This window comes from Lycium ferocissimum, unplaced genomic scaffold, assembly GCF_029784015.1.
Source record: "Lycium ferocissimum isolate CSIRO_LF1 unplaced genomic scaffold, AGI_CSIRO_Lferr_CH_V1 ctg2681, whole genome shotgun sequence".
Lineage (NCBI taxonomy): Eukaryota > Viridiplantae > Streptophyta > Magnoliopsida > Solanales > Solanaceae > Lycium > Lycium ferocissimum.
Window position 1 is genome coordinate 153,262 of NW_026723178.1, and position 19,221 is coordinate 172,482.

Here is a 19,221-nt window from a genome sequence, read left to right on the forward strand (position 1 = left end):
ATTTGAAATTATATATCAACTATTTTTTACAATATTAGTTACAAATATATGATTATTAATTAACATATTTTCAAGAAAAAATGTGTTATTAAATAGCTGATTTAATATCATTTATAAAGGCACATATTTTTTTAAATATTAATTTTAAATTTTTTATAGTTAAGTTTTATTTTTAAATTAAACTAACTGTGTAATTACACTTGTGTAACCAAACAAAGACGCTTGTAATTACACCGTAATTACATTATGACAAACAAACGGGTCACTGTAATTACAATACTGTGTAATTACTAGGCTGTATAATTACTAGGGTAGTAATTACACCAATTCCAATTACCAGGTGGCTTTCCAAACAGACCCTTAGGTGCAAATCCCACATGGAAAAGAGAGAAGAGTGAATTGCTATGTAAGATAGTGCACAAGTTCATCACATGGTACGTGTGCTTTTGAGCTCAATAATAATTTAAAGCGGGTCAAAGAGAATCGACAAACTTCTAGGCTGACAAGCTTCTGAGGAAGTGATGCATATGATCCGACTCCTAAGGCAAATCCCACCTCGAAAGGAGGAAGCGTGAAGTGCTACATAAGATAGTGCAAAAGTTCATCACTTGACATGTACGGTTTTGGGTTCAGTGATAATGTAGAGCAGGTCAAAGAGAAGGACAAACAAACTTCTAACTAGGACAATCTTCTAAGGAAGGTGAATATGACTCCTACTGCAAATCCCACCTCGGAAACAGAGAAGAGTGAAGTGTTATATAAGACAGAGCACAAGTTCATATGGTACGCGTGCTTTTTGGCTCTATGATGGCGGATCCCCAAGAAGCAATCCGTGAAGTCATTTGGGCCAAAGTCAACAATATAATATGTGTCATGAGCTTGGGCTGTGACGTGAGTGTGTGTGTAAAAAATTACTTAAATTTTAAAATACATTTTAAACTCATAATTTCAAAAATATAATGATTTTAGTGGCAAAAATATTAAAAGCTAAACTCATCAAACTTAAATTTTTGGATCTGTTTCTGTCTCTTATTTATAAAATATCTATAATGGTTGAAGTGTTAATTTGAACCTCAGCTACATAAAATCCTACATAGTAGGAAAAGGAACTATAGGAGCTGAAAAAAATAATTTCATTTTGCAAGAGGAGAACATATATATATCATCGTGCAACCAATTGTGTAATAGTTGCAGTGTCAACTTCTATTTCCTGCACTTCCCCTCTCACATTGTCACCTTCTTCATCTTCTCTTGTAGAAAATGCAGGCCTCTTGGGGGGATTCATAGCTAAATTTGCAATATTCTTCAACATAGAAGAAACTTCCAATACTGTAGGCCTATCCAATGGATTTTCTTGGACACATAATAATGCAATTTGCATGCATTTCAATAGTTTGCAAGATGATGTTGTATCATCAAGTGACTCATCCATAAACTCCATGCCTTTACCATCTTTCCACATCTCAAATGCCTGGATCATTTTTTTAAAGTTAAATTAAAGTCGACATCTTTAATTTATACAAGTATAATTAAGTAGATATATGTTACTAGGGGTGTACAAAGAAAACCGACAAACCGCACCAAACTGATATATCGAGTCAAACCGAGAAAAAAACCCAACTAGTGGTTTGGTTTGACTTGGTTTGATGTTGAAAAAAAAAACCCAATCATAATTGGTTTGGTTTGGTGTTAGCTAAAAAAAGTCAAACCGAACCAAACAAACCCGACATTACATGTATCCATTTTCTAAAACATTTTATACATAAAAATATTTATTTGTAATGTAATTTATAAATATTTCTTAAATTTTTTCATAGTTTTTTGTCTTTTATCATATTATTTCAAGCGTAAACTTAGAATTTTGAATGTCAATAAGTTTTATATTCCATGGATGTTAGTTACTCAAACAATGTCCAAACCAAAATCAACTCAACACTAATGCTAACAAAAGAAATTCAATTCTAACACTAGGAATGACAATAATGTTTGATATTTATTCTTTAGTTTTGCATAATTGGTTTAGAGGGTGAAAATATATAACTTAATTTTTTTTATTTTTTTTATTTTGTCATGTACTTAATACTTATTAGCCGTACTTATTTTAGCATGACTTAGTATTTTTAGATTATGGTCATTTTCTTTATGGCTTATTAATTAGCAATATTTATTTTAACCGTTAGTATTATCTTTTTTGTTGAATATTTTAATACAATGTCATCGTCATTCATTTCACATTTTGTGTTATTTTCTTAAGAAATACCTTAATTATATAGTTGTATCTTACTAGGACTAAAGAAATATTTGAAGTAAAAGTTATGTTTTGTATGAAAACTTTTCCGGGAAAAAAAAATCCGAAAAACCCGAATTTTATTGGTTTGGCTTGGTTTATAAATTTAAGAACACAACGCAATTGGTTTGGTTTGGTATTTGAAAAATCCGAACCAACCTGGTCCATGTACACCCCTACATGTAACTTAGATAAGGAAAAAAGGATCAAATATGCCATATACTATTCAAAATTGCTCAAGTTTGCATCCATTTAAATAGTTCGTCTAATCTTACCCGGCCCGCCTTTAGGTAAAAGTCTCAGTTTTGTCCTTGATCCGTAACGGAACTCCAATTTGATGATAAATTTAAATCATAATGAAGATCTAATTAAGGAGTTTATTTAGATATTTTTTTTCTTAGAGAATCTGGACATGTGGGATTCAGCAGTATCATGCTGGAGCTATGTTAGCCACAACGATAAATATAAGACCATTTGCTAACAACAAGAATATTAATGGACCAAAAGTTCAATAAAATTAAGCTATTTCAAATAATAGACAAGTAATTTTGGACCTTTTTCCCTACATGAAAACACATTCAAGGTTATCATAATTACTCACATATTCAAGAAGGTATAGCTGTTCATCTGAACCATGTAGACATGTATTCCTTTTTCCACTTATGATTTGAAGAAGAAGCACTCCAAAACTGAATACGTCCGATTTTGTTGAATAGATGCCTTGTTTTATGTATTCAGGTGGAATGTAACCCCTGCAATAAATGTATATGATAAGTAAGCGAGAGTAGATAAAAGAAATTTTTACACTATCATATTACATAAAAATTAATTACGTGTCACTTTTTGTAGCATATGTGCATCAATAACCTAGCATAAAACATGAAAATTAATATTTTAGATTATTTGTGGATATACATTTTGAATCTGATAGAATATAATCATAACGTTTTTAGCTAAGAAAGCTTTAAGATATGCATATGTACATGAGTTTTATATAGACAATATAAAAAAATTGATTTTATATCAGGTCATTCAAAACTATCTACAATTATCGTGCATAAAAACCGAGTCTCGTACGTAATTTTGAAGACAAGGTAAATTACCTACTACTGTATGTAAAGTGACCTAATAATATAAAAATTATTTATACAGCCAACCGATGTAATATATATAAATTAAAACTCTATACATATATATTGCTTACGGTGTTCCAACTATATGTCTTGTATTTGCTTCAACTTCATCCTTCTTAAATACTCTTGCCATTCCAAAGTCGGAAATCTTTGATTTCAAGTGTAAGTCCAATAGAATATTGCTGGCTTTTAAATTCCTATGGATAATTGTTAATCTTGAGTATTCTTGGAGGTATAATAGCCCTTGAATAATGCCTTCAATTATTTGCACTCGTTTTTCCCAATCTAGAAGTAATCGTCTGTCTTGATCTATATGTGGAAAAAAATCAAGTTGATGAAAAAAAAATATAGATATAAATTGTTAGTGGATCGATGTATACAATATTTTATATTTACTGATGGTGTATTGAAAGTTCTACATTATTTTTGTAAATTAACCTGCATAGGAGGCTACTTAACGTTATAGTCAGGTAACTAATTGCAAGCTATGATGGATAGTTACTTGAAATTGTCTTTGAGTTTAACATATAAAATATATACTGATAGTAAAAAAAAAAAAAAAAAAATTACACTATCAAATCATCCAAAAGGTATCTATATGTAATCCTTCATAAAAAATAAAATAAAAAATTAGTAAAACGTATAATTCGTTAAAAATAAATTAAGTTACCTATTGCAGATAAATGTATCTTGATGATGTAAAATTTTCTTTCACTACCATTAACTTTGAATTATATGATCAAGTGTAAAACTATATTTTTAAGCTAACGATGTATAAATAATTAATTAAACTCAGTTAGACAAAGAGTGACTCACTGTAAATGTAGTAATCCAAGCTCTTGCTGGGCATATATTCGTAGATCAACATCTTTTCTTCTCTTTCAACGCAAAAACCCACCACTTTTACAAGATTTATGTGTTGTAATTTTGCTGTAAGGATCACTTCATTTTCAAATTGTTCCAATCCTTGAGAAGAAGTCTCTGAGAGCCTTTTCACTGCTATTTCTTGCCCATTTCTCAACTTTCCCTATTTGGATAAATAAATAATGCTTATTTTTATTTTGCCTTACTATACAATAAAATTCTACAAGTACAGAAGTTGAGAAAATTACAAAATAATCCCTTATGTTTGGGGTTAGGTATTAAATAGTCCCTTAAATATATTTTTGAGCAGTTCCGCTTCTATAACTTTGCGAAAATAAATAATTTCGGTGTCTATCATTCAAGAATCATTTAACCTAACAGGTACTGAAGAAGAATTTTTGCCATGGACGTAGAAGATGGCAAGGAAGTTAATCAAAACTAGGAATACAGATGTATTATATGATCGTTATTGTATCTTATACTCTCAGAAGATCCGATATCATATTCAGTGTATGAAAATGTACCAAATTTCAACTTCGACCCACCCTGAGCCAACTTTAACTCCCAATATCAGGTTCAGATTAGTTTGGCTCGACTTCTTAGTCATGTTTATACTATCTCTTACCCCCCCCCCCCTCCCCCTCCCCGGTCTCCCGAGAAAAATGGAAAAAGTCCAAATTTCCTCATATATTATGTGAAATTGCACAATTTCATCACTCGTTGCACTTTTGATCTATTTATACATATTCCTTAGCATGTCGTATTGTGTTTTTCCTTGTACTCGAAGCTCAACTCCAACTTGAAATAGGTGGGCTCATATGTCCAAATTCTTTGAGGAAAAGCAAAAGGTCCAAATTTGGAGCCAAATGTTTTACTATAATTCAAAATTACTCTCATGTTCGAATTTCATTAGGAGTAAAGGGCAAAACAAGACTTTTTTAGGCGGGGAAAGGGGATATTATTTATTAGATCAAAAATCTATCAGCGAGCTAAGTTACTCAATTTACGAGATTATAGGAACATATTTGGCCATGTTCCAGGAAAAGAAGAAGTTATCAAAATTCATCAAATATCCCAAATTGGTTTTACCTTGTAAACAGGTCCGTATCCACCTTGTCCAAGCTTATTGTCAAACGAAAAATCATTTGTAGCTTCCTTCATCTCATTAAAATTGAAAACTTGCAAATTGCTGCTCTCTCCACCTTTTCTTGCTTTACTTTTGCTTCTCATTTTGTTCCTTTGCTTCCTCCCTAACTCCAGTGTCAGTTAAACAGCAAAGGATAAAAAACAGAAACAAATAATAAAATTTTATTTATTTCAAAATTCGGTGAGCAATGGGTCGTTTCTATGCCAGGAAATGTGCATGCATATCGTGTTTACTGCTAAAAAATGATTTTAGAACAATTAAATTTGTTAGGGAAGGGAATGGGGTTAAAGACAAGCGGATCGTATTCGATCACAAATCATATTTAATCTCATGATGAGCTGGCCCGGTAACAACAGCTGAAAGTGTTAAAGCAAAAAATGACGAAAAAGTAAAGGAACAATGTGTTAGTAAATAATGTAAAGAGAGATTTGTATATTCAGAACTTGACAGAATGATGGTTTCTAGGGTTACAAGTGTGGAACATAAGATGCTCGGTTCCTTCTCCTAGAAGGTATATTTATTTCCACAAGCCTAGACTTTTCAATGTGCAAGTACAATGTAGTGACGTGTCAATAATGTTAACATCTTGTCGCACTGTGTTGCAGCTCCAGGCTGAAAGACGGGACAGGAGTTGGTGGAGTGCAAGCCAGCTATGTGTAAGAACCGGACTCAAGTGTACCTACCTATTGCAATGGCACCTTCAGTTCATCATGTCCCGATCTCTTGCTTTGTCTCCGGGGTCAACAACCCTCGAATTCACCCCGAGGCCTCATGGCCGGGGCGTCCCAGGGATGCAGCCGGAGTCTCTTCCCCGTGGGCTTCGTGCCTCCAAGTGGCGTTTTCTCGCGGCGCCATCTGTCGACCCCGATTTCCCCATTACATATCGATTTTGACGCCGCCATTTAATTTGTGCCTATTTTCTAAATTATTTTGCACATGTACCCACGTCGGACAACTTCAGACATACAGTGTTCGAAGTTAGTCTTGACAAAGTCTAACTTCAGACACAATTTCTGAAATTTTCATATGACTGAAATTCAGTCATTTTGCCCCGAGTTCACCCATTTTTTGCTCGAACTTCGGTCATATGCGTGGTTGAAGTTCAGTTATTTTTACGCGACTTTAGCCATTTCTGTCCCAAGTTCATGTACATATGATTGGAGTTCAAGCAAAAATGGCTAAAGCCAGGCAAAAGTGAATGAACTTCAGTCATATATGGCTGACATGAAGTTTAGGGAAAAATGACTAAAATCCAATCATTTTTTCTGAACTTCAGGTAGAAATGTCCAAACTTCATTCATATGTAACTTCAGACATCACATGTCTGAAGTGAGTACAGATTTAACTACTAGGTTTGTATTTGTGGTAGGATTTTTCTTTTTTTGAGTAGGATTCAAATCTGAAAAGTGCCCTATTAGCAAATACTTCGTGAGTTGCACTCTGACTGTTATATCAAAGCTTGAGGTGTAACACCCTTGGGAATTAAAGCATTTGTTGGCTTTCTCACTCAATTTTTAGTTAATCTTAATATGATTTAAGTTATATGCATCGATAATATAATAAATTTTTATATCATAATACAGTATAATTATACTATTATAATATGTTACTTATTATCTATTGTAAGTTTGCATAAACGTCAAATGCATTACAATAATTTCGAATGCGTAGATGACACGATAAGCATTAAATTTAACAAAAGAGTTACCTTGAAATTTTAATACTTGTCTCCTTCGCAGACACGAAAGTGTAAAGACTAGCAATATCAATATTAATGTTGCACCAATTGGAATCAAAATGATAATTAGTCGATTGAGCTGTTTCTTCTTGTGTATTCCTCCTCCTGGTGTCACTTCATCAGCTTCTAATTAATAATAACAACATACATATTTGAGCCATCCATAAATTAGTTAAGAATATTGATGTACATGTACTAGAGAACACAACAATTTTTCAACAAAATACTTCAATAAAAGATCATTTAAGTTTGCAGAAGATCACGGCAAGTTCAAACAATTCTTGTGTAACTAAAAGATTATTCAGCTTTGCATAATTATCATATAAAAATTTCATTGGTTTTCTTGTGATACCTTTCTATGATACTTAGCAAAACTGAATGATGTCTTGGTTAAAAGTATAGTTTAGTAACTTTCGTTATATTTAGGTAAAGTTGACTATACTTATGTTTGTAGGGATAACTGTTTTTTTGCTACATCAGTTATTCATGAATTCTGATTTTGATCCTTGTAATTTGGCTAAACATAGTTAACCTTCAATTAACTAAATTTGTAATTTTTTGTCTCCTTATATAGGAAATATAAGTACTCTCTTTTTATATGTAACAAATAATAGAGTTAATTACCTTCTGCTGCAGCATGAGCAAGAACTGAATTCCAATTACTGTCTGCTGCAATATGCCATGCAAAGTAACCAAGCAATCCTCTACTTTTAATGTAAGAAACCTTATTTCTTGCACTCTGAGTATCATCATAGCTAATCCAAGTACTTCCAGAGTAACAATAATCTCCAACAATGGTTGCATTATACACAGTCGTGGCACGATTCTGCACTATATATTCCCTAATTTCGGCATAAGTCATCGACCCATCATCAAAGCCAACATTTGCTTTTCCGTCAGCAGGCGCTCTAAGACCATGAATATTCGAATTAACTAATCGCCACGCGAATCCATAAAATGGAATTCCAAGTACCAATTTTTGTGCTGGAACACCTTCTTGAATCCATTGATTGATTCCATTGCTTCCACTCTTCACTTGGTTCACCGGATCAAATAGTTGTGCATGTGAATTGGTATGTGAGGGAGGCCAATTTGGTCCATAGAATTCATATGCCATCAGGTTGATCCAATCTAAGTTTTTTGCCACGGATTGTATTGGATAACTCAAATTATTCACTTGGGGCGAGCAAGAAACAGTTGCTGTAAAAAGTAACGCGGCACTGCCCGAGTTTCTTGCCTCAGTGTTGATCGCAGTGCGCCACTCATTTAAAAGGGTGTCTGTTTAAAATATAATTAAGTAAATAAAGAGGTGTATTCTAATCGCTTAAGCTTTTAATTAGATATTACACAATTCAATATAGTAGGAAAAAGTTTTGAATTCAAAACTAGTTGTCAGCTATTATCGAAAAATTTCAAAACATTTATGTTTTTAGATGAGTAGGATTACACAATTTGAAATGATATCGTTTTTTGTTCTTAGTTTCAAATCTTATCCTCAACTATGGGAAAAAAAAATTCTCACATGCTTGACCCAAAGTATATAATAAGTTCAAAGTAGTCTCTTAAGTATCAACTAAGCAACTTTGATCCTTTAAGTTTGTCAAAAATGAGCACTTGGTCCTTTAAATTTGCCAAAATGAGTATTCTCTTTCAGATGTTTACCGAACTCAAATTTCTAAATTTAACTGGAATTATGAAACTTTTTCTAACCAGAAACACAAAAATAATTCGCAACGTAAGAAACTACACCATACACACACAAAAAAATAGATAATAGAAATATAATCTCAAAAAATTGCACTAGACCTAAACTAAAAATAACATGAACTGCATAAACTATACTTCTAAATGTGAGTTCTGGTTAATTATTTTTTATTTTCACAGTCCTAATTAAATTTAGCAATTAAAGTTTAGTAAATATCTAACGGAGATCAAAAGTGCTCACTTAAATAAACTTAAAGGAGTAAAATTGCTCAGGTGATACTTAAGAGACTGTTTTGAACGTACCACCAAAGGTAAGGGATCTCTGTTGCAATTTATGTAAAGACACTTGACTGGACACGAAATATAAGAAGTTAAAAAAGACTTTGAGCAGTAAACATACTATGAAAGTGCAAAAAGAGTTTCTTTTTAAATGAGTGGTACTGATAGTTTCACGTGTTTGTTTTTTGTTTTTTATCACCTGAACGTTTAGATTAAATGTATTTTAGCAAATCATGTCATTAAGAGTAAAACGAGAACTTTAAGAAAAATGGTTTACGAAAGGAGAGATGTATATATAAATTCGTGTTTAGAAAGACTTTAAGAAAAAATGTGTTACATAAATAGAGACAACAGAAGTAGTACCTAAGTTTGTCATGTCTGTAGCTGATTCTGGGTATTGCCAAACAAGATCAAGGCCATGGAATCCCGATTGTCTAGCTAATCTGATTGATGAATTAATAAAACTTTTCCTTGAATTTGGTGTTCTAGCCATGATTCCATATGCTGTTTTATTTGCACTTCCTCCACCTATAGACAATAAAGTTTTTGCAGAAGGATTTTTCTGTTGGACTGTGCTTGTAAATTGCCTAAACGAATCTTGATTTTCCGGTGAAATGATTAACTGGTTTAATTGAGGATTAAGATCAGCAAATGCACAAAATAAATGAGTGAAAAGAGTTGAATTTATGTTGTTTAAAGCTAATCCTCTGTCACTCACCCAATACCCTGCCTTAACAACATTTTGGCCATTAGAGAAATCCAGTAGCTGGATGAAGAAAAATGAGAATAAAATGGATAAAATGTGTGCCATGATAGCGATTGAACTATGTGTTCATTTAGTACTGTGATTTTTGATGTTGAGTTTATATAGTTTCAAGATTTGATATGACGTATGAATCTGTTTGGTACGACTTGTACTTATTCTCATAAAAAAAATATAACACCCCTACTAACTAGGGACAATTTATTTATTTAAAAAAAAATATATATGTTTGGTACGACAGAAAATATCGATCATATAGTACTATTTTATAAGATAGTTTATTTCACTGTCTAACACTTTCTAAGCGTTAGAAATTGTTTCAAACAAATAATTATTATAGGAGAGGAAACGTAAGTGGAGAAAGCTTTTTTTTTTTTTTTTTTGATTGGCTGAAAACGACTTATTTTATGAAAATTAATGTCCTTTCTACCAAACACACCCAGATCCAGGTAGAGTTGAGGTCTGCGTACACTCTACTCTCTTCAAACCCCACATTATGGAATTTCACCGGATATGTTGTTCTTGTTGTCGTACACCCGGATCAAAATGTAGGGGCAAAGCTAACTTGGAGAAAAAGGAATTCAATTGAATATCATTCATTGGGGGAAAAATTTATGTTTAAATACGATAAAATAATTTTATATAAGTTGTTGAATTTACTTAATATGCGATAATATCTTAATAAAGTGACAAAGAAATTCAAAAATAATTTAGGTCATAAATTTAAATCTCAAATGTGACATACAATTTTGAATTCCCTATTATAAAATTCTGGCTCACCGTCATCACTACCGGTATTTTCCTAAGAAGATGGTCTTTTGTCCTTTTCTTTTGATTGGGTCTTTGATGCATATTTATTTGAAGAAAAAATGGTTAATAAATAATGAAAGGTACTTATGAACATGTTAATTTATTAGTAATTCAGAAAAAAGTTGATAGAAATCTCTTGGTGTGAGATTTGGATATCGTATTTAACTACCTTTATAATAAGTGAGATATTTATTAGTACTACGTGAAGTAATAATTTATTAATTATACCTATCGTTGAATCTTCGCCTTGTGATTAGTCTTCCTTTTTTACTAAGTTTGTTCTTGGCTTTCATTTTAAAATAAAAAGAATATACTTTCGATGCACTAATGATGTAATTATTTAATAGAATTAAATCACATAAGGAATAATTACAAGTAATATATTTAATATTGTTGATTGTTAATCTAAAATAAATAGTCGTATCACTGGACGTTGCTTCCACGAAATTTTTTATTAGATATGTATATATAGATAATATGTAAAATAAAAATAATGTGTGTAGACATAATGACACCGCTTGTCATTATGTCATTAAAGTGATTTATTCATTTGTTCACTTTTTTAAATGTTAATATCGCTTGCAAAAAATTCTACGTATGACACTAAACCTGCTATAACGAATTAAACTATTCAAATAGGATAAAACTGATTTTTTTTGGATTATATAATAGCTATTGAACTCCTTTGATATGGAGAAAATATTAATAAAGTGGCAAAGCAAATACAAAAATTAGTTTGGAACATATGCCTAAATCCCAAGTATAATATTTTTTAATACCATAACCATTTTTGAGATGTTTTTAAGAATATAGTTTGTCCTTTTCTTCTGATTGGGTCTTTGATGCACTGTTTATTTGAAGATAAAATGTGGAAAAAAGGCTAATGAATAATGCGATCTGTATGAACATGTTATATTTTACTAGTACTATAATTTCTTAATTGTACCTCCCGTTGAATCTTCGTATGTTGTAATTAGGCTTTTTTATTCACTAAGGTTTATCCTTGGCTTTTATTTTAAAAAGACTTTAATTTTTTTATTCACTAAGTAAATAATTTAATAGCATTGATCTGTAATATTCAGATTTAGAGCTAGAACTACAGCTACCAATGTTCAATTTTGAAAACTAGATTTATCCAAAGTCAACATCAAAGTAATCAGTCCTACAAGTAATCTGCAGCATGACATTAAACACTTCCCCTCCCCCATCAGTGTTGTCAAAGGCGTGCTTAAAGTGCGCTTAAGCCCTTAAACGAGGCACAAAACATGTTGAGGCACTTCGCCTCACTTAGCAGGCACTTTAGCTTCGTCATCAAGGCTCTAAGGCACATTTTTTCATGCCAATGAGCAAAGGATGGAGCTAGTGTAGAGCGTGTGGATTCAGCCAAACCAGTAACTTTAGTTCAAACCTTGTATTTGTCAAAGAAATTTATTAAATATGTACAGATTATGTAGTTTACAACCCACTAACTTAAAAGAACTAGAATCGCAAACACAAGCTTAAAATCATGACTCCAAATGAGCGTAATCTTGAAGAGGCGACACTAAACAATTAATATTTTCACTTTATCGTAAACGTTTTCCAATTTCTCTATTCAAATATTTTTTATTCATGCTTTAGTCTTGGACTACACATACATTATTTGCACTTTTCTCCATTTGTGCTTTTCTTCATTAAAGCCCCAACGGACCTTAGAGCGTTTTTGTGCTTTTCGCCTTTGATAACAGTGTCCCCAACCCCCATGGAAGAAAAAATTGATAACAAGAATAAGCTTTGATCTTGGAGAAGTCATCCCAAAAGCAAACAAGCTAAGAAGCAGCAAGCAATTTGCATTAGAAATTGTACTGTCAATAACATCATTTCCTGGAGAAAATAACGAAAAATAAGGCGGGACTAACGTGGGATAAAAGCCCGGGAAATACTACATATTGACACTAACTCCTAAAGGAGAAAATTAGTATTGCTGCAACCTAGCTAGATCCTCTTCTTGCTGAATTCACTGACAGCTACAAAATCCTTCATAGTCATGATCCAAAAGGATAATTATCAAATCCATATTGTTCTGCATCTAACATTCCTCCATCTTGCTCCTGCATTTCATAAGGCAAAATCCTTTAATAACTTACCGTTATGTCATGCAGTGTAAAGAGCAGAAAAGTTACAAAAATTTCCCTTTTGTTTTCTTGGTATTGTATGTAATGAAAAAGGTCAAACAAGAACCTGACGAGCGAAATTTGCTAGCAGAAATATAAAGAGAACTTTTTGAATTTTGATGCATAGCGACCCCTGATAACCTACAGTTAGTGGGATAGGACAATGCGAAATCTAGGAAACGGAAATTTGATGTGATGGTATACAAATAAGAGTTATGGCATTCAATTTCATATTGCGAGAAATCCAAGAATTTCTAGGAGCAGTAGCACGAGGGAAAATAATTGAAAAGTCTAGCATTTGAAAAATGCAGTTATTCAACTTAAAAAGAGATGAAATGAACAATGAACTCAGAAGTAGAAGAACACAACAGACATTGACTATATAAGTATGCACCTTATTGACATCAGATAACCCCACGGGGAAACAGTGTTTAATCCCGAGAAGCTATAGGAAGAGATAGCCAACAGAGCCATTTGATTCAGCCCGCTTTTGTGGCATTGGTTGTTATTGTTGGGGAAGCAAAATATGTCACCAAGCCCTCTGCAGATTTCTTTCATGAGTTGGATGCAAAATCTCGCAGATCTACTTTCAGTTGTTTCCAAGTTCAGATCAACTTATGTTTTTATATATAGTTTTCCAGCTATACATGTAATTAAGGAACACTACTTTCCCTGAGAAAAGCTTACTGATCTTCCTATCACTACTATTCATGTCTCCCAAGTTGTAGGTCAAGTAATCAGATTCATCCCTTGTACTAATCAATTATCTTACATTGAATTAAGGGGTCATTTGGTTCGAAGACAAGTTATGCTAGGATTACTGATAATGGGATTTGTTATGCTGGGTTTATTTTTTATCGACTGTTTGGTTTGTTGTATTAAAAATAACATGCAATGCATAATTTCTAAATAATACTAAATAGGGTGTATACCAGCACTATTCTACCTAATACACCCCCGCATTCTACCTAATGCACCCTACCAAACGGTCCCTAAGTGTTTTCTATGGAACATAAATTTACCCATCAGTTTTCAGAATCTGGGGTCTTGTTTATGCTGAGAAAAAAAGTTGGAAGTCTCATGATTAGAAAAAGAAATCATACCCGTTTCATCGCACACATTAAATCATCCAGGGAGTCATAGCCTTGTGGACTAAAACCTACTTGTTGCCTGGTTGGCTCCAAGAGGTAGTCTTCATTTGACCTTGTCCTTGAATCCGGGGTTAACTTTTCATGCTCGGTGTGCTGCACGAGTGTCGAAGAACCTCCATTCGATCTACCAATCAATGACATGTCCATCCTTAGAGAAGCCATGCTACCATTGTTTGGAACCTGAGAGCTTAAGTTATTGCCGAAAGTATTATTTGAGTTGTGGGAAAAACGTTGTTTATTATCGGCCCATGCTTGAGACGGTGGTTGATTCATACTCTGAACAGCACCAGCCATACTTTCACGGTATTGGAATTCTCCCCTTGAAGAATCTTCAAAAGGAGGAGAAACTGTGGCAGTGGAAGTAAAATCAAGAGGGCTGTTTTGTAAATGAGTTGTCGCAGCTTCTCTCACACTATTTTGAGGCAAATGGCTGTTAATGAAGGATTCAGTCAACGGGAAAGAACTTGACTGGAACTTCGATAACTGAATGGAATTTTGCCAGTTGGAAGAACCATTAACACCAGCATTGAACGAGTCTGAGCTAAATGGAGTCATGTTTAGAGAGTGCTGATTTCCAACGGGATTTCCTTGAAGCAATATAGGATTATTTGGTACATTGGATAAGGAGTTATTTGAGCAACCGAGCACATCATCCAAAGGAATATGCCCCGTGGACTTACTCTGCTGCAGTTGATCAAGCTCCAATGATGCAGGAATTCCTTGAAATAAACTAGCATTCTGGCTAGCAGGTAAAATATTTGGATTCAGTTTTGTGAAAGCATTAACGGGGTTGCTCAAAGTTTGACCATGAGATCCTGCCAGCTGGCGAGCGCTTAGACCAGCAGCACTATTTAGTCTGCCAAGCATGCCTCCTCCGGGCGAAGTGTACGATGATGACAAGGCAGCATGAGGATACCGTCCTGATCCACCCAATGTTCGAAAATCTCCAAACCCGTCCAGTGAGCCCATTCGCATAAAGTCCCTTCCCCCTAATGCAGCAACCATGTTGGCTTGCTGGGTTTGTACTGAATTGATTCTTTTCAAGTAAAGCCTATACTTCTGTAGCACAGAAAACAAAAACCAGATTAAGAAAACTGAAACTGCAAGGAAAAAAATTACTAAACTAAGAGAACTGAGATAGTGTTACCACATAGCTGTTTTAGATTCAGACACTACTGCATTATTATTTTCCAATTTCTACTAAGTATCCTGAGATACGAGTAGGAGTGGCAAATGGGCGGGTCAAATCGGATATGGCGGGTTGAAAATGGGTTAAATAAAAACGGATAAAATATCTGACCCGCCCATATTTAACATGGATAAGAAATGGATTAATGCGCAGATAATATGGATACCCATATTATCCATGGTTTCAGGAACAGTCAGGTGAGAACACAAGCTAAAGGTCAAAATAAGCTTAAGACTGCCAGAAAGCAAGAACTCATGAAAAATAACAAGCAGACAAATGGGTATTGATAATATGGATATCCATATTATCCATCTGGATTTCCATTTTTTAGTGGATGATAACTATGTTTGATCCATTTTTTGATGGTCAGTTATCCAACCCATATTTAATGGGTCGGATTGAATGGTTACTTTTTTTTTTTAAACCATTTTGTCAACCCTACTCTAGCATATGATTCAACATTGTGAAATGTTTCATGGCCAGTGCTTCAAAAATATTCACCTTGTTCACCTCCACTATCGAAGCCATATCTAGTAAAATCCCTAATTGTGCAATGATTTAAAGAAAAAGGATCAAATAGAACAAATGAAGAACAAGTGCTAAGACTAGTGCCTGGAGATGGCTTGCCACATTTTCCCTTGTAAGCCCCTCAACATTCATCAGATCAAGAATCCTCTTTGGGACAGCTTCTGCAACAGAAAACAACCATTAATACCAGAACGTTCTTATAGACAGAGAAAAACTTACTAATGTTAAAGAACTCACTTTCGATGCCCAACTGACCGACAGCTGCAACAAACTTCCTGTGAAGCTCTATGGACCAAACGACACGAGCTCTCTTCTGAGTTGTTGGATCATCATTGTCATTCCCATTTTCATCATTCTCGTCTTCTTCTTCCTTCCTTTTCTTGTTACATTTGCCATTTTGATCTGTTGGTGATTGGCCTCGACCACTTTCTCCACTTCCCTGATAAGATTTGTCATGATCGCTAGACTTGCTCTGGCTCTTAGGTTCAACCTTCTTTCTTCTGACCACATGTTGCCATATATTCCTCAACTCCTCGATCCGCACAGGTTTCACCAGATAGTCACAAGCACCATGACTGATTCCCTTCATTACAAGTTTGGTATCGCTGTTTGCAGACAACACTGGACCCAAAAAAAGTGTTCAATCAGATTGTATACATCAATATACATAAATGTACATCTTTGGTTATCTTTGCTATTTCTACCGTCAGTACTGTTCTTTCTTCGATATTTTCATCATAGCTTTTGACCATTACATCTCTTTCTAACCTGTTCTCAAAAATAATTTTCTTGAGCCGAGGGTCTGTTGGAAACACCCTCTCTACCCCAGAAAGGTAGGGGTAAGGTCTGCGTACACCCCACCCTCCCCAAACCCCACTTGTGCTACTTTAATGGGTATGTTGTTGTTGTAATATACATATAATGTACATAACCATTTGTTATGAAGCAACTATTGGCCCAACTAATCCAGATCCGCACTGCGTAAACCCTTTCAAAGGGAAAGTGCTCCATACCAGGAAATTCTACATTCCCGGGGTTCAAACACGAGCAAGGCGTCCAGTTAAGGATGGAGGGAGGTATAGGGGCCAAAAAGTTGAAAATGAAAAGAAAATGATAGATCTATATGAATAAGATAAATGAAGATATATTCTATTTACTTATGACTGGAAGATCCATCTCAAGACCAACAAGTTCAAGAAGCTTAAAGCCATCCATATCAGGCATGTGAACATCACTGATAACCAAATCAAATCTATCTCTATTCTCCCTCAACATCTTCAATGCCATCCTTGCTTGACTTGTGGTAGTTGCTGTGCAAACACAAAAAGATGATCTTCAGAATAATACTAATCATAATGCAATTTATCAGAAATCTTGAGGAAAAGACAAAAGATTCAGTAAGCTAGAAAGATCTCAAAATAAATCAAGAAAATCCAGGGTTAGAAAACTTGGAATGAGAGATAGCAAATGAATCAAAATCTTCCAACAAAGTCATTTTCAGGGCAAGGATTTAACTAAATCTGGCTCAGTCATGAACAAATCTACCTCTGGGACAAAAATGGAAGATCAAATAGAGAATTTGGAGTTGGATTATGTTCAAAATACATAACAAAAGGCAAAAAAGTAAATCAAAAGAACTCCAATTTCCCTTATTGTTCTATATCATTTTTATTCTTTGTTTTATGACCTTTTTCCCCTTAATTTCCATTGTTGAAAGGTCATGGTCAAATCAAATAGAAACATGAATCATGCATGAAAAAAAGGCAAAATTGAAGTCAAGAAACTGTACATGACCATTTGAAAACCCCTTTTGCCAGAGCAAAAATCATTTCTCTATAGAGTAGAAATTTAAAATGCTCCTGTTGAAAGTTGGAAAAAAGAAAAAAAAGTTCCTTTTTTCCCCCAGATAAAACAGAAAACCAACTTCAAAACTAGCACAAAATTCCAACTACACCTCACAAACAAGAAATAAAAAGCAAATTGGAAAGTTATCATAATTAACAAAAAACTCCATAACAACAAAGCATACCCTGATACTGGCATTTCCTGAGCAAAGTATCCAAAAGCTTCAAACAAATAGGGTCATCATCAACAGCAAGAACCCTCATACCAATAGGGAAATTATCATAATTATTTAACCTTTCACCACCACCAACCATATTCCCTCTAATTTCTTCCACAGTCATTTTCTTGAACCCCACAAAAAAAAAAAATTGCACCCAAAATCAAGAATCCCACACAAAAAAAGTTCAAAACTTTACCACAAAACACACACACAAAAATGATTGCACCCAAAATCAAGAACCCCACACAAAAAAGTTCTAAACACACACAAACAGACACACAAAAAGATTGCACCCAAAATCAAGAATCCCACACAAAAAAGTTCTAAACTTTACCACAAAACACACACAAACACACACAAAAAGATTGCACCCAAAATCAAGAATCCCACACAAAAAAGTTCAAAACTTTACCACAAAACACACATACACAAAAAAGATTGCACCCAAAATCAAGAATCCCACACAAAAATGTTCAAAACTTTACCACAAAACACACAAAAAAAAAATCACTTTCTTGAATCTTTCTCAAAACCCCATAAAACCAAATTGCCTAAATAAATCCAAAAACACACACAAAAAAAAAAGTTAACTTTCTTGAACCTTTCTCAAAACCACCCACAAAACCAATTGGCTAAATAAATCCAAACACTCAAAAAAAAAAAAAAAAGTTAACTTTCTTGAATCTTTCTCAAAACCCCATAAAACCAATTGCCTAAATAAATCCAAGAACTGAAAAAATAGATCAAAAAGATTGAAACTTTGAAATGGTTTTTAGTAGTAAGTGAGTAAAAAAGCCTGTATGGTAGACAATGATAGTTTATTGCTAGAACAAAGTGATTGGTTTCAACTCAACAATATAACAAACCATAGTAGTAGTTTTTTTTTCTAGTCATCACAACTATACTTTATCTTCTTCTTCTGTTTATGTTTGTCCTTTTGCTTTTTCCTATATACACCCCACCACCCTAATAAAATAGTACATTATACAAATTTTTTATAGATATAAAAAGATTTGTAGTATATATGAAAGTGAATAATGTAGGTTTGTTTATTGTCTTCTTATGAGAACCTTTTTTGAAGCATGCATATTTGGAAGTAAGCTTTTTTGTAGACTTTTAAGAAATGATATTATGTGACACATCTCTTTGTACACTCTCACATTTCAAGAAATCTTGGCCCTTCATTTGGATGAGTTAAGAAATTAATTATTTAATGAAAATTATGGCTAGGTTTTGGTTGAATCTTAATTAGATTTACCTTTTACATAAACATTGCCATCTAATCAAAGGTTTCAAATTCTTTTAGACTGTAATGACTTCTTATCTCTTTGTGATTTTAAGTTGACCAATCTTGTCAATAATAGACAAATTTTTTTATTAAAAAAAAAAAAAAAGTAAATGGTGACATTT

At 33.5% G+C, this 19,221-nt stretch overlaps 3 protein-coding genes across 4 annotated transcripts; all 3 read right to left on the reverse strand.

Annotated features, from left to right (window-relative positions):
- Positions 1–3,481: 3,481 nt before the first annotated feature.
- Positions 3,482–5,554, reverse strand: LOC132043651 (G-type lectin S-receptor-like serine/threonine-protein kinase At1g67520). The gene is made up of 3 exons (XM_059434124.1): positions 5,374–5,554; positions 4,237–4,447; positions 3,482–3,729 (listed from the first exon to the last, which is right to left on the reverse strand). Exons 1-3 carry the CDS (start codon positions 5,512–5,514, stop codon positions 3,488–3,490), a joined length of 594 nt encoding a protein of 197 aa, XP_059290107.1. The 5' UTR covers positions 5,515–5,554; the 3' UTR covers positions 3,482–3,487.
- Positions 5,555–7,777: 2,223 nt separating this feature from the next.
- Positions 7,778–9,963, reverse strand: LOC132043649 (class V chitinase-like). Its single transcript, XM_059434121.1, has 2 exons — positions 9,516–9,963; positions 7,778–8,447 (listed from the first exon to the last, which is right to left on the reverse strand). Exons 1-2 carry the CDS (start codon positions 9,961–9,963, stop codon positions 7,786–7,788), a joined length of 1,110 nt encoding a protein of 369 aa, XP_059290104.1. The 3' UTR covers positions 7,778–7,785.
- A 2,558-nt stretch (positions 9,964–12,521) lies between these two features.
- LOC132043648 (two-component response regulator ARR12-like) lies at positions 12,522–18,823 on the reverse strand. 2 transcript variants are annotated; one of them, XR_009411886.1, is made up of 7 exons: positions 17,776–18,823; positions 16,904–17,056; positions 15,984–16,367; positions 15,831–15,907; positions 13,982–15,088; positions 13,273–13,419; positions 12,522–12,815 (listed from the first exon to the last, which is right to left on the reverse strand). XR_009411886.1 is itself a non-coding variant. In XM_059434120.1 (6 exons), exons 1-6 carry the CDS (start codon positions 17,930–17,932, stop codon positions 12,750–12,752), a joined length of 1,944 nt encoding a protein of 647 aa, XP_059290103.1. In that variant the 5' UTR covers positions 17,933–18,819; the 3' UTR covers positions 12,522–12,749. The 2 variants fall into 2 exon arrangements, 1 of the variants encoding a protein (XP_059290103.1); XM_059434120.1 differs by lacking the exon at positions 13,273–13,419 and having other exon boundaries at positions 17,776–18,819.
- Positions 18,824–19,221: the final 398 nt, after the last annotated feature.

Coding starts and splice junctions, on each gene's coding strand:
- LOC132043648 (XM_059434120.1), bottom strand. CDS start 17,932: ATGACTGTGGAAGAAATTAGAGGGAATATGGTTGGTGGTGGTGAAAGG. Junction 17,057..17,775: donor CAGGAAATGCCAGTATCAGG/GTATGCTTTGTT, acceptor GTGTTTGCACAG/CAACTACCACAAGTCAAGCA. Junction 15,089..15,830: donor ATGTGGCAAGCCATCTCCAG/GCACTAGTCTTA, acceptor TCTGTGCTACAG/AAGTATAGGCTTTACTTGAA.
- LOC132043649 (XM_059434121.1), bottom strand. CDS start 9,963: ATGGCACACATTTTATCCATTTTATTCTCATTTTTCTTCATCCAGCTA. Junction 8,448..9,515: donor TACAGACATGACAAACTTAG/GTACTACTTCTG, acceptor TATTTTAAACAG/ACACCCTTTTAAATGAGTGG.
- LOC132043651 (XM_059434124.1), bottom strand. CDS start 5,514: ATGAGAAGCAAAAGTAAAGCAAGAAAAGGTGGAGAGAGCAGCAATTTG. Junction 4,448..5,373: donor GATACGGACCTGTTTACAAG/GTAAAACCAATT, acceptor TTATCCAAATAG/GGAAAGTTGAGAAATGGGCA. Junction 3,730..4,236: donor CTTGGATTACTACATTTACA/GTGAGTCACTCT, acceptor TTCCACATATAG/ATCAAGACAGACGATTACTT.